Raw genomic sequence first — 14700 nt, 5'->3', positions numbered from 1 at the left:
CCACAAATAGCAAAACTCCTTTACTACTTTAAGTGTCTCATTTCCTAATCTTATTCCCTCAGCATCACCCGACTTAATTCGACTACATTCCATTATCCTCGTTTTGCTTTTGTTGATGTATATCTTATATCCTCCTTTCAAGACACTGTCCATTCCGTTCAACTGCTCTTCCAAGTCATTTGCTGTCTCTGACAGAATTACAATGTCATCGGCGAACCTCAAAGTTTTTATTTCTTCTCCATGGATTTTAATACCTACTCCGAATTTTTCTTTTTTTTCCTTTACTGCTTGCTCAACATACAGATTGAATAACATCGGGGAGAGGCTTCAACTCTGTCTCACACCCTTCCCAACCGCTGCTTCACTTTCATGCCCCTCGACTCTTATAACTGCCATCTGGTTTCTGTACAAATTGTAAATAGCCTTTCGCTCCCTGTATTTTACCCCTTCCACCTTCAGAATTTGAAAGAGAGAATTCCAGTCAACATTGTCAAAAGCTTTCTCTAAGTCTACTAACGCTAGAAACGTAGGTTTGCCTTTCCTTAATCTATTTTTTAAGATAAGTCGCAGGGTCAGTATTGCCTCACGTGGTCCAACATTTCTACGGAATCCAAACTGATCTTCCCCAAGGTCGGCTTCTACCAGTTTTTCCATTCGTCTGTAAAGAATTCGCGTTAGTATTTTGCAGCTGTGAGTTATTAAATTGATAGTTCGGTAATTTTCACATCTGTCAACACCTGCTTTCTTTGGGATTGGAATTATTATTTTTTTCTTGAAGTCTGAGGGTATTTCGCCTGTTCATTGAGTCTCTGCATATTCATTCTTGCCTAACAGTGCTGACGTCGGTGTATTGTAATTAAAAATGTTTAGTAAAAAGAAATGATAGATGTGAATGCCCTAAGAATGTATCAAAATAATAAAATAGTCATAGAGGAATTTGCCCAAATTCTGAACAGTTTTTCTGTTTAGAAATGAACTTATAAGCACCAGAACTTTGGAAAATTCCTCTAGCAGCAGGAAAGTGAACACATTTGTGGTAGTTAATGTGTATGTGGAAGAATGTAGGTGGCTGATATTTGAAAGAAAAGCTTGCTGAATTGTAATCCTTAACTAAAAAGCAGTTACGGTTCGAAACTAAAGATAAAATGGTTCTGGCGCTACAGTCTGGAACCGCGCGACCGCTACGGTCGCAGGTTCGAATCCTGCCTCGGGCATGGATGTGTGTGTTGTCCTTAGGTTAGTTAGGTTTAAGTAGTTCTAAGTTCTAGGGGACTTATGACCTCAGCAGTTGAGTCCCATAGTGCTCAGAGAGCCACAACAAAGAATTTAGCTCGCACTATTACAAAATATAAGAGAACAGATCATTTATAAAAGTTGACGCATAGACTCTAAAACATAATTCCCGGAAATTATTGCCTTTAATAATTAAGTACAATGAGATCTTCAACGAACTACAAACCGCTGAAGATTGTAGAGAACGTGCATCGAGATTTATGTATCAGTCCAGAATATCAGAGAGAGTGCCCAAGAGAAAAATGATATGAAATCACTCTGGCACACCTGCCGCCAATACGCCGAACTTATTTCTTAAACATCGCAGTACAGTTGAAAACATGTTCCAGATATGTAAATTTGCTGATGGTGACATTGTATATGACTAGAATGTTAAGAATTAGTAATGCCGTGCTGCCGGAACAAGTGCAGTAATATTCCAAGCTTTATAAGCACCATTTCTAAGCAAACCGAAGACGTGAAACGTTTGTATTTCAATATAATAAGGAACAAAACTGTGTAATTTGTAATGTGAAACTAATATTAGGAATAAATCTTTTTTCAAATACTATCTAAAAGTTTTGGAGGGAAAGCGACTGAAGTGTTGCCAAGTTTTATTCTTCCAAGCAATAACTTTCATGAGTTAGTGAATATAACCTAGCAGAATTGTCTACTTAAACAGAAAATTTACATCAATCGTGATAACGATTTAGATCTGATGGATAATTAATTTAAGTGATTTACTTATTCAGCCCTTTCTCTCAATATAGTTTTGGTCCGCTTTAATTCTGAGCCCTCCATGTATTTTTCGTTGCGGCTAGATTGACTTTAACTCTCAAGATCATGACTTGTTGCTCACGGCCAGTTTTCTACATAAGTACAGTGCATTTGAACTAAATAATATTTGGAGGAGTCTTGGGAATAAGTTCTCTCGCTCGGATAAAACTGAAGTAGTTTTTCCTGCAGCGCCTCCACTGTGCTAGATCCATAGGACATCTTCAGCTGATAGTAAAAAAAGTACACTTGAAGCAGTATTTCGCTGGTTAACAATGACGTTGTTAAAATATTTAACGTTTATGAATATCTGCTTCTACGTATGCATACTCAGCACGGCACACGCTGTAGATGCTCTCAAATTAGGGAAAGAACCCTCAGATTCAAAGAATTTTCCCACTATCTCGCTTGTGTAAAGTCTTTGAGAGAATGATACTGATTAGGATTTCATCACATGAGGACGAAAAGATCATTTCAGAATAAACTGGCTTTGGACCAGGGAAGATGTGCGCTTAACATTGTACTATACATCGAAAACGGGCATGAGAAAAAACTAGTCACTGCTGCAGTTTTTATAGATCTCAGTACTGAAAATGACACGATGAGTAAAGGCTTATCCAGAAGCTACACGCGCATTCCGTGCTAGGCAATGGCATCGCTTGTATCGAAGAAAATCAGATGTGCTGCTCATTCGGAGACTCTGATAACGGTGACAACGGTTGTTTCTGCTTCATTTACTTCTAAAATCGTCAGTGTCCTTAGATGATGTGAAATATTAGATGTGTTCCAGAATGACGATTCCTGCCAATAGGAAATGACTATTGATGCCTTAGCGATTACGATTCCACTGTCAGAAATTACCTTTATGTGTTCTTGGAAGGACGATGGCGTAGTTTTTGCAAAACCCGGCAGGGTAAATTTAGAGACCTTTATTTGAGAACACTGTGAGATAAAGAAAATGGAAATGATCGTATGGCATCAGTGGCCGGGAGTTCCCAGGCGCGAAGTTCGGCCGCCAGGTGCAAAAGAGAATGGGCATGAAATGATGGTGAGGACAGCACAACATCCAGTCCCTGAGGGGAGAAAATCTCCCACCCCAGCCGGGAATCGAACCCGGGTCCACATGCGTGGCAGTCCAAGACGCTGACCGTTCAGCTAATGGGTAGGACACTGTGAGATAATTATGCCGCTACCAATGCCTGTCTAGCGTAAGGATCATGAGAATAAGAGAAAAGAGATTAGGGCTTATACAGAGGCATACAGTCATTTTCCCCTCACTCGATACGCGAATGGAGAATAAAATTGGTACGATGTACACTCCGCCATGCACTGTCTAGTGGCTAGAGGAGTACGTATTGAGATAAAAAGCAGCATAACTGAAGGTGAGTTTGCAGATTTTCCATCACCACCGGCTCTCTGCAGGTTATGCTGCCAGTTTCCAAGACTAACGTCGATAATAACGAAAGTGTTATCATATGTGCTATCAAACAAAATTTATGACTGGACTGAGGATATCTTGGTAGGGCGGATGTAATATATCTTGGATGGTGGTTCATAGACGAATGACCCGTTTAAAAATGTCTTGATGATGCTGAAGGGATTGAGCTGGTAGGCGCTTGAAGAAAGACGCTAACTATTCCGTGAAAACCTACTTCCTTCTGGACCCAACTTTAAGCGATGACCCTAGGAATGTACTACAATCCCCTGTGCACCGCTCCCATAAGGATCGTGATGACAAGATCAGATTAATTACAGCACGCACAGAGGAGCTCTAAATGGTTCAAATGGCTCTGAGCACTATGCGACTTAACTTCTGAGGTCATCAGTCGCCTAGAACTTAGAACTAATTAAACCTAACTAACCTAAGGACATCACACACATCCATGCCCGAGGCAGGATTCGAACCTGCGACCGTAGCGGTCGCTCGGTTCCAGACTGTAGCGCCTAGAACCGCACGGCCACTCCGGCCGGCTCGCACAGAGGAGCTTGAACAATATCTCTCCATACGTGAATAGAATGGGAAAAAGCCCAAGTAACTGGTAGAATGGCACGTATCTTTTGCCACGCTCTTCGCAGTAGTTTGCAAAGCATAGAATATGTAGATTTAGATATCGAAGTAATTTCAGTTGCGCACCACGGAAGTGTGTTGGGATCCTTGCTGTCTATTTTGTATATTAGTGACTGATAATATTTACGGTAACTTGTGATATTTTTGCTTATTAGCTGTTATCTTTAATGAAGTACTGTCTGAAAAAAGGACTGCGAACATTAAGTATCTTTATAAGATTCGGAAGTGATGAAATGACGGAGAGTTTGCTATGAATGTTCAGAAAAGTAATATTGTACGCTTCACAGAACATAAAAACACGATATCCTTCGGATTTTCTCTTTTCGTTTATTTATCATTAATAATGCACCTGGGGGGAGGCTGAGTTACGTTAGTGGGGTTAATAAGATTACACTGTTTTTAAGCACTGATTTCATTTCCTCTTTTTAACATTCTGTAATCTAACATGCTGCTGACTACATCAATCTGCTTTTATGGGCGAGCTTTGGAAGCGGGGAGTGTTATGAATATGGGGCGGATGACTTTTAGTGGGGCTTGGCGAAACGATCCCCGGAATTCGGAGGGTACGTGAGTTTTTGTGGAGCTATAAGGCAAGAGGGCGGCAGGTAGATCCACCTCGCCTTGTTGGGGAGAAAGTTGCTTCAGTGAGAAGTGTTGCACCGTAAACGCTACTGTGCTGTTTGTTGCATTGGTGAGCTAAAAGCATTCGTTCTGCAGTAGGGAACTCTGACAGAGCGACGCAGGCCCAGGTATCATATTAAGAGAAATAAATCAGCAGAGAAAGATTTCCCGGCTTTCCAAAACACATGGTACAGCATCTCTGACATACTAAAGCTCAGAAGTTGCAGCAGAGTTCTCTACTAGCCTTGCGGGCAATGTTTTTGCGTTTCTCAGGATCTGTAATCTGAGGGTAGCTTAGCTGGTGTTTGAGAGTGTGGCGACTGGTGTGATATCAATCAGGAGAGCCGCGCGGAGTGGCCGCGCGGTTTGAGGCGCCATGTCACGGACTGAGCGGCCCCTCCCGCCGGACGTTCGAGTCCTCCCTCGGGCATGAGTGTATGTGTTGTTCTTAGTTTAAGTTTAGGTAGTGTGTAAGTCTAGGGACCGATGATTTAAGCAGTTTGGTCCCTTAGGAATTCACACACATTTGAACATTTTGAACAATCAGGAGAACGTAACACTTAGCGGGATATTCTTAAGAGAAGAGGGGATGAAATTCAGTTCATTGGCTTGTTGTCATATCATCTTTTCTTCATGGGATATTTTGTTAAAGAAGCAGTTACGCGATTTTCGGGCTGCAGTAACTTTGGAGTGTATTGGTGGTCGGGTTTTATTGGTGGGAGGAAGGGAGCATGCAAATTTTTACGTCGTAGGGCATGGAGCTGAACAGATCGGAGCTATGCAGACGCAGCTGGAGAAGCTGACTGGGTCCAGTATTTGAGTTCTCAGCAGACCGATCGCAGCGTCGAACGCAGGGAGGCTCGTGTTATGGGGTGAGTGTCGCCTTCAGTTCCGTCATATTAGGACAAGGAAGAGTTTGTAGTCACATTAGTGATATGTTTCACTGTCCCATGTGTGTAAGTGCTATGTCAAATCTTTCGAATTCTTTCATTCTTGAGTCAGAAAAGCAGTGACTGTAATTGTCATACAGTCAGGCTGCAACACATTCCACAAGGGTAGATGCTGGATTATGAAGCAACTCTACGCCATCGACTAACTTTGCCACCTGACTGTATTAGTTATGCAGTTGCCGCTGGAAAGTAAGTCGTAGTGACTTAGATAATTGCATAATTGTTTTGAATGCTTTATAATTACAATACTTTTTTAATAATAAACCATAGAATACATTTGAATCTTACGTTTCTTACTACATTTAATTCTTTTCAATGACAAATATTATGTCCATTCATCACCTTGAGATTCACTGCTACTGCCAAAATAATTTATAGCGTTAGTAAATCCGTTGCGTGCGTTAATTTCAGCACTGAGTCTCAAGAACGCACCTGTTTCATGATTAATTCTAATTCCGTTAAGTTTACTTACACACACGGGGTTTTGCAATCATATGAATGAGTCACGATTGGGATCAGTCAGTTCGTACAAATACCCGAGTGTAACAATTTGAGGGATATCAAGCGTTAGGATCACATAGGGTCTGTCATATGTAAAGGAGGTGGCAGACTTCGGTTCATTGGTAGGGTATTGGTAAAATGCCGCGAGTAAGATTATATACAAAAGGCTCAGGCGATTTGTCGAGGAATACTGGGTGCGGCGCTTAAATCCGGACAAATTTCAATTTGACTATCCCGCCATGTCGTAGTTCCGCCGGAGGTAGCGATTGCCGTTCTTGAAAGCCATAAGCATCGACTAAACAGTCAGAACCTCAAAATGGTTGTGCTCCGGACAAGTGCGGAGCACAACCGAAAAGCCACGATCATCGAAATTCCTCGCTCTGGGCGTTCGTCCCCTGACAGATTGTTTACAATATTGTGGCCAAGAATAATACTTCGGAGAAGCCAACCCAGGGAGGAAACCTCATTCGAGGAAACGCGTGTCACGAACTGCGGCAATCATCGTAAAGTCACAGGCGCTGATTTTGGAGGATTCGGGGCAATCGATGAGGAATTTGGCGTCATTGTTGAATGTCAGCAAGCGAAAAATGCGTCGGATGGCAGAGGAAGACCTCATATGTGACATTTAGACCACAACTGGCTGTCGGATAACGTTGACATGTTATGGTGAAAGATGTTCTGGCCCAAGAATACCCCGGATTTGAACCCTCTCGTCTACTATGTTTGGAACGTAGTCGAAAGAGTTACCAATAAGACGAGGCACCCCAATGTCGCATCTCTACGCACCGCTATCGAAGCACCATTCGCAAATATGGACAGCGTTGTTTTAAAGAGTGGGTGCGATCGCTTCAGTACAAAATTGGAGGCGGTCATTGAGGCTGAAGTCGATTACATAGAGTAATATTACTCTTGATAGATACCACTTCTTACATGTAAAAGAATTTTCATTTTCATTTGTATTTTGTTTCAATAAATTTGCTTTTAAAAAAAGTTTCATTTGTCCGGATTTAAGCGCCGCACCATGTATTATTCAAGTATGGGACTAGCAAGGAACATTGAGGGTTAAATAGAAGGCAAAGCTTGTATGGCAACAGGTTTCATACCCCAGTGTCACTGAGATGCTGAAACATCTGCACGGCCAAAAGCATGAAATTAGTTGCCGGCTATCCTGCGAGAACCAGAATTAACTAAGGAATCTGTAAGGATCACTCAAATGAAAACGAGACACATGAAAGAAAGTAACTAAACTGTTTATTATTTCAAACGTAAACGCCGTAACTGTTAATACATTTATCCTTAATATGAGAGAAGATGGTCAGTGCCTTCATGCAAAAATGTTTGCTGTTATCTACGGAACCTTGATAGTACTAAGACGTGTATCTCTTCATCCGAAGCAAATTGACTGTCTTTCTTCAGGGCTCCAAGTGTATGAAATCATTTGGGGGAGATCGAGACTGAATGGAGGAGGCATAAGGGCTACGCAGTGAAACTTATGCAGCCTACTAGAAACAATCTTGACAAGAGGTGAGTCCTCACTTTGCTTACTTTTTTTCCATCTGTCTGTTTTTCATTTGACTGCCCCTTAAAATTCCGCTGTGTAATATCTATCTGGAATACCGCCACTGCCTGGTGTCTTGTTCTCTTTAAGTAAACTTAATACTTCTAAATACTCGGGGTGCTAATATTGATATCTCCCATCTGTGATTCTGTGCGACAGTAAAGCACTGGTATTGTAGTGTACTGTATGTTGACCGGGGACCTAGAAACGACGGAGAGCCTCCGTCCCCGCCACAGCCGCAGTGGTCCACAGCCCCACTTCACCCCTCCGCCGCCTCACACCGAACCCAGGGTTATTGTGCGGTTTGGCCGTCGGTGGACCCCCCAGGCAACGTCTCACACCAGACGAGTGTAACCCCTATGTTTGCGTGGTAGAGTAATGGTGGTGTACGCGTATGTGGAGAACTTGTTTGCACAGCAACCGCCGACATAGTGTAGCTGTGGCGTAATAAGGGGAACCAGCCTGCATTCGCCGAGGCAGATGGAAAACCGCCTAAAAGCCATCCACAGACTGGCCGGTTGACCAGACCACACAAATCCGCCGGGCGGATTCGTGCCGGGGACCAGGCGCTCCTTCCCGCCCGGAAAGCCGTGCGTTAGACCGCACGGCCAACCGGGTGGGCTAAAGCACTGGTACTCTAGTAGCCTCTAGCGTGAACACATTTTTGAATGCCGAACGTGAAATATATGAGTCTATCTGCAGATTTCATTTTGGGCGCCAGACGAACCCACGAGAGACTCAATAGAAGGTTTGGACCCATTCATTAACTTCATGTATGACCATAACTCCCGAGGATTTTCTGATTGATCTTTCAGCAGAATCTAACAGTGAAAACTGTTGTAGGCTGTACGTATTTCCACTCTTTCGGAAGCTCTAACTGCTAATAGGTTTTGTCTATCAGATTCCTTTTTTGCGGCGAGACTTGAGTGGTCTCTGCTCTGAGCAGTAAACGCCTTGAGGAGACTCTGTGCTCACCTGTGCGATCGGCAGGAGTCGCTGTCCGAGGTCTGAGTGTAGGCGTGGTAGGGCGGCGGACCCTCCTCCTCCTCGGACGTCGTCGTCGTCGTCGTCGACGTCAGCTCCAGCGAGGGCGTGCTCAGCTGCTGCGGCCGGTGCCACGGCACCAGCACGTCCTGGGACTCGAACTGCGGACCACGCAACACTTGGTCATCAAATGCCGCACTGCTAATTTACGTATGCAAATGTGCAGAGATACGTGTCAGTGTTTCAACACGACTCTGGAGGTCCTGGAGCAATTCCAACCCGGTGTATTAGATAAGTTACTACTTACTATTTAATATTTATTCATTTATTTGTCTGTTACTTTCTTAAGACCTACTATAAATATTTACATGATAGGTCGTTTTTTGAAATTGTTACTTATTTTAATTGATTACAAAGCTGCGTTTCGCTACAGTAACAACAAAAAACAACAATAACGATAATAATAATAATAATAATAATAATAATAATAATAATAATAATAATGACATCGACATAAAAAACCTACATTATGGACAGGTAGACAATTTAAAAAAATTCTTTATAGAACGCGCAGAAATTAGCAAAATACACAAAGAAATCACGCATATAAATACATCGGCTACACCATTGCAATTTCATAACCACTTCTACAACCCTTTAGATCACACAACATCAACAGATACAAAGAAAGTAAATTGGAAAAAGAAAACACTACATGGCAAGCACCCGTATCATCTAACACAGCCACACATCGATCAAGACGCAATATATACAGTGAGACGGAAGGATTCATGATTGCAATACAGGATCAAACAATAAACACCAGATATTACAGCAAGCATATTATTAAAGATCCCAATACCACAACAGATAAATGCAGACTTCGCAAACAACAAATAGAAACAGTAGATCACATCACAAGCGGATGTACAATAGTAGCAAATACAGAATACACCAGAAGACATGACAATGTAGCAAAAATAATACATCAACTACTTGCCATACAACATAAACTAATAAAACAACACGTTCCCACATACAAGTATGCACCACAAAATGTACTGGAAAATGATGAATACAAATTATACTGCAACAGAACCATTATAACAGATAAAACAACATCACATAACAAACCTGACATCATACTCACCAACAAAAGAAGAAATTAACACGTATAATCGAAATATCCATACCCAATACAGCAAATATACAGAAGAAAACAGGAGAAAAAATTGAAAAATACATGCAACTAGATGAGGAAGTCAACGACATGTGGCATCAGGATAAAGTTGACATTATACTAATTGCACTATCAACTACAGGAGTCATACCACACAATATCCACCAGTACATCAACGCAATACAGCTACATCCAAACGTATATATACAACTACAGAAATCTGTAATTATTGATACATGTTCAATTACCCGAAAGTTCCTAAATGCAATGTAACATATACCGTACAGTTAAAAGGAAGTCACGCTTGATCAAGGTCCGCGTCACTTTCCATTTTTAACCAGACATAACGTCTGAGAAAGGAAATAAATAATAATGATAGTATGGTCAGCGTTTGTTCACCAGGAGGTGCGGCTGTAAACATGCTCCAGGAACTAACAATCCCTAGTTCTACACTATTAGGAAAGCTAGACAATTGATGAAAAGGAAACATGACTCGTACAAGTAATGAAAAAATTACCCTAGGTGGACAAACCACCCACTCCAAAGTGGCAACCAAGCACTCGGATTCTGGGGAGGTTGGACTTATACGAGAGAGCAAGTCGGAGTGCTCTGGTGAACGTCCACGAAAAAGAAACAGGTATATGGGCCCTTTCAATATTCGGACTCTTATTCAAGCAGGAAAATTACACAGTCTCACAACAGAACTCACGAACCAGAAAATTCAAATTCTCGCCTTGCAAGAAACCCGAAATACAGGTTCATAAACGATAGACTACAATAATTACAGAATGGAACAAACAAGAAAACTGGCAAAGGAGGAGCACTATTTGGAATGGTCTTTATTGTTGGCAAAAAAGTGCTGGACTCAATAAAAGATGTGAAATCCGGCAACGATCGACTAATGATCCTAAGAATCAAACACACAAACAAAAACTACGCCTTTATTAATGTACATGCACTAACAAATGGTGATAATAAAGAAGAGCCCGAAGAAACAGAAAGATGGGCAAAATTCCAACAGATGATATGAAAATTCTACTCGGTGACTTCAATACACAATTTGGCAGAGAACACACATACAAAAAGATAATAGGGAACTATTCAGCATACATATTTACCAATAGAAATGACACACGACTCATTGAATTATGCCAACAAAACAACCTAAACATTATGTCAACCTTACTTCGAAAACATCCCAAAAAACAAAAAAACGTGGCGATCACCCATCATTTGGAAGAATTTCAGACTAATGATGTTGCAACATCGTATGGCTACAAAAACGATATTCACGATGTGCAGGTATGCAGAGGTGCAAATATCGTTTCGAATCATTATTTAACCAGAATAAAAATTAAATTCACATCGAAGAGGAAATTCAAAAGAAAAATACCGCTGATCCCCAAATTTGATCCACACAACATCAAAGACTCCAAAATCAATGAAAAATGGGAATAACAACATGAGGAATATTGGGAGAAATTTCAAACTAAAATCATCAAAACAGCAAAAGATCTGATCCCTCTTTATAAAAAAGCAAAACACCCTTTGTAGAATCAAGAATGTGAGAACGCACTAGAAGAAAGAAGGAAGGCATTTCAAAATTACAATTGTCACAAGTCAGAAGAAACACAGAAGAAATTTTTCGAAATGCGCAAACAGACTTCCAAGATTTTAAGAGAAATTGAACGAAAATATGTCAGTGAGCAACTGCAGTGAGTCGAAGAAAATTTCAAAAACTACAATACATACGATTTTTGTAAGAGCTTTGCAAACCAGATCAAAGGGTACTCACCACAAAACCTGTGCTTTCGAAAACAAGATGGTAAATTGGCCCTGACAAATAAAGAAAATTGCTAAGTACTAGCCCCAAATTTTTTACAGCTTTTAAATTGTCCACAATCCAAAGAGAGATTGCCGAAAGAGCAGCCAGAAATGTCACCACCAACACATGAAGAAATTTATGGGCACCTCAAGAAACTTAAAAGCAATAAAGCATTAGAGGGGACGGAATTGTAGCAGAAATCTTGAATTTAGGCCCAAATTCACTCAAAGAAATTACTCAAATAATCCAGAACCTCTGGCAAACCGAAAAATCCCGGATGAGTGGAAGATTGCTCAGATTCATCCACTACATAAAAAAGGTAATAAATCAGATGTAAAAAATTATAGGGGGCTCTCTCCATTACCAGTCACCTAAAATATTCTATCAGCTTGTCTCTTGAATAGAACACAGCAGCATTTAGAACCCAGAGTAGCAGAATATCAAGCAGGATTCAGTATGAACAGGTCGTGTCCTGAGCAAATTTTCAGCCTCAAAACCATACTCAACATGCGAGCTCTCAGACAAAAATTTGTAATATGCACATTTGCAGACGTCAGAAAAGCATAAGATTTAATGAAAAGGCCCTCACTATTCCAAATTTTAGAAGAGAGGGGATTAGCCTACAAAACACGAGAAATCATAAAACAAACATTAATTGGCACGAAATCTAAAGTGAAGTTCATGGGAGAGATCTCAGAACCCTTCGACATTCAAACAGGTGTGAGACAAGGTGATGGATTCTCTCCTATTCTGTTCAACGTAGTTCTAGAAAAAGTTATGGAATAATGGGAGAAAGAACTCAAGAAATGTGGAGTTTGGAAGCCAATCCGACTGGGCGTTGCCAAAAACAACCTCTACATACCATATTTTACATTTGCGGACGACCTGGAGATACTAACAGAGGATGAGCAGACTGCAGTGAAACAGCTGGAAGTAATCAAGGAACGTGCAGAAAAAGTACGTTTACAAATTTAATTTGAGAAAACCGAATTCTTTTGTTCAAAAACAGAAATTGCAAGCTTGAAAACAAAATATAGTAAAATTAACAGGGTCCCATACTTTAAATACCTTGGAGAATTCATCGAACCGGCATGTATTGAAAAAAATCGCACTGCAACATCAACTCCCAAAAATTAAAAAAGGATTAGGGTTAACGCAAAACCTCTTCAACACAAAAATCAATGTCAAGATGGGCAAAAATTCGACACTAACATACTGTCATAAAGCCAGCAATTCTCTACGGAAGTGAAACACTAACCCTTAACAGAAAACAACAACTTGTAGATATCAAAAAAGAAGAGAGAAAGATCATAAGGAAGATTCTAGGAGGAAGACTTACCCAAGACGGTTATAGACTACAATCAAAGCAACAGAAAAGTTCTCAAACATCGAAACTGATATTACGAAAAAGCGAATAACATTCTTTGGCCATCTCAACCGACGAAGAGAATAATAGATTATGTAACCTAACTTAAGAATTCCACACCTTGGCTAGATGAAATTCGAAAGGGCCTAAATAATGCAAACATAAGACCTGCCAACATCCTAGAAAGAGACACTTTCATACACGAAGTAGACAAATGGAAAGTTATATCAGAGCAACCAAAAGAAACACAGTGCAGACCAAAGTGGTCGGATGAGCGTAAACAAGCCTTTTCGGAAACAATGATGGCATGTTGGAAGAACAATAAGAAGCCAAAGAAAAATTGATAGAGTTATTTGCTTAACGTCTTCCATTTCTCGCGAGAATTCGCCAATATAATAATAATAATAATAATAATAATAATTGTAATAATGATTAACAGTAAAAATAGTTATGTGTTAGAAGTAATATTAATACGGAAAATATATCTACATGTACTAGTTAATAAGAGAAAATGAAAATTTAAAAATAATAATGAGTCCGAGATAGACGAGTTTTTTCAGTTTAGAGACATTTTACGCTTTCTTCAAAATAAGGGTGCTATGGGCACAGAGTAACAGTTAGAGAGATAATGGTATAAAAATATGAGATATGAGTGCATATATCCACGAGGGCGTACTGAATTTTTATGTGGAAACGCTCACGGATTTTTAAGTAAAACGAACGTTATTGACATTATACGTCTTTATTGTTCATGTATACATACGTATTTCCCAACATAATCACCCTGGCGACGAACACATTTCTCCCAAAGAGACATCAGTTTGTTGATACCATCACTGTAGAATGTTTCACCTTGTTGACGGAGCCACAAACTCACCTCTATTTGCCTCTCTTCATCACCATCAAAGTGAACTCCTCGAAGGTGTTCTTTAAGTTTTGAAAACAGATGAAAATCTGATGGGTCCACGTCGGGATTTTATGGAGAATGATCGATGACAGTGAAGCAAAGGCGTCGGATTGTTGCAGATGTCACTGAGCTCGTGTGTGGACGGACATTGTCATGCTGAAGGAGTGGGTGCTCTGGACGAACTCTTGGAATTCCGCACTGGATTACATGTTGTTTCTCATGCACCGACGTATTTAAGATACACACTTCCATGTTAAACGCTACAATTCGGAGCCTTCTCGCAGAGCACTGCAAATATGTGGACATGGAGAACAAAAATGTAGAATGTTAATCACGTTTGGTTCAATTAAAAAGCTTTAAGAGTTTTCATATAAAAAATTCTAATTCATTACTTTTCGGCACGTCGTCGTCTACGTGTTTATGCTTCTGCTTTCTATATCTAAAAAACAATAAAAACTGAAACAGTCGTAGAAAAGTATCTGGGCTGTTTACGGCACTGCATTATGCTCGATATGCACCTGCCTCCGACCTCCGACGCGCAGTTTCTCGTCACTGTTTATAACACCAATACTTTATATCACTGATGTTACAACACTAGCACTTCATACAACATAAAAATTAGCATATTATGGTTATTGTATGTTGTTATTTATATACAGGGTGTTACAAAAAGGTACGGCCAAACTTTCAGGAA

The 14700-nt window shown here is 40.4% G+C and overlaps 1 protein-coding gene across 1 annotated transcript in view; it reads right to left on the bottom strand.

Annotated features, from left to right (window-relative positions):
* LOC126412906 (uncharacterized) overlaps positions 1 to 14700 on the bottom strand; it is a 660163-nt gene that overhangs the window by 171971 nt on the left and 473492 nt on the right. Inside the window, exons 6-7 of the mRNA XM_050082795.1 lie at positions 8720 to 8889; positions 5 to 26 (exon numbers count right to left, since the gene is read on the bottom strand). Of these exons, the coding sequence (XP_049938752.1) occupies positions 5 to 26; positions 8720 to 8889 (192 nt within the window). The remainder of the gene's footprint in view (positions 1 to 4; positions 27 to 8719; positions 8890 to 14700) is intronic.

Source organism: Schistocerca serialis, chromosome 7 (assembly GCF_023864345.2).
Source record: "Schistocerca serialis cubense isolate TAMUIC-IGC-003099 chromosome 7, iqSchSeri2.2, whole genome shotgun sequence".
NCBI lineage: Eukaryota > Metazoa > Arthropoda > Insecta > Orthoptera > Acrididae > Schistocerca > Schistocerca serialis.
This window is presented reverse-complemented; position numbering and strand designations above follow the sequence as displayed.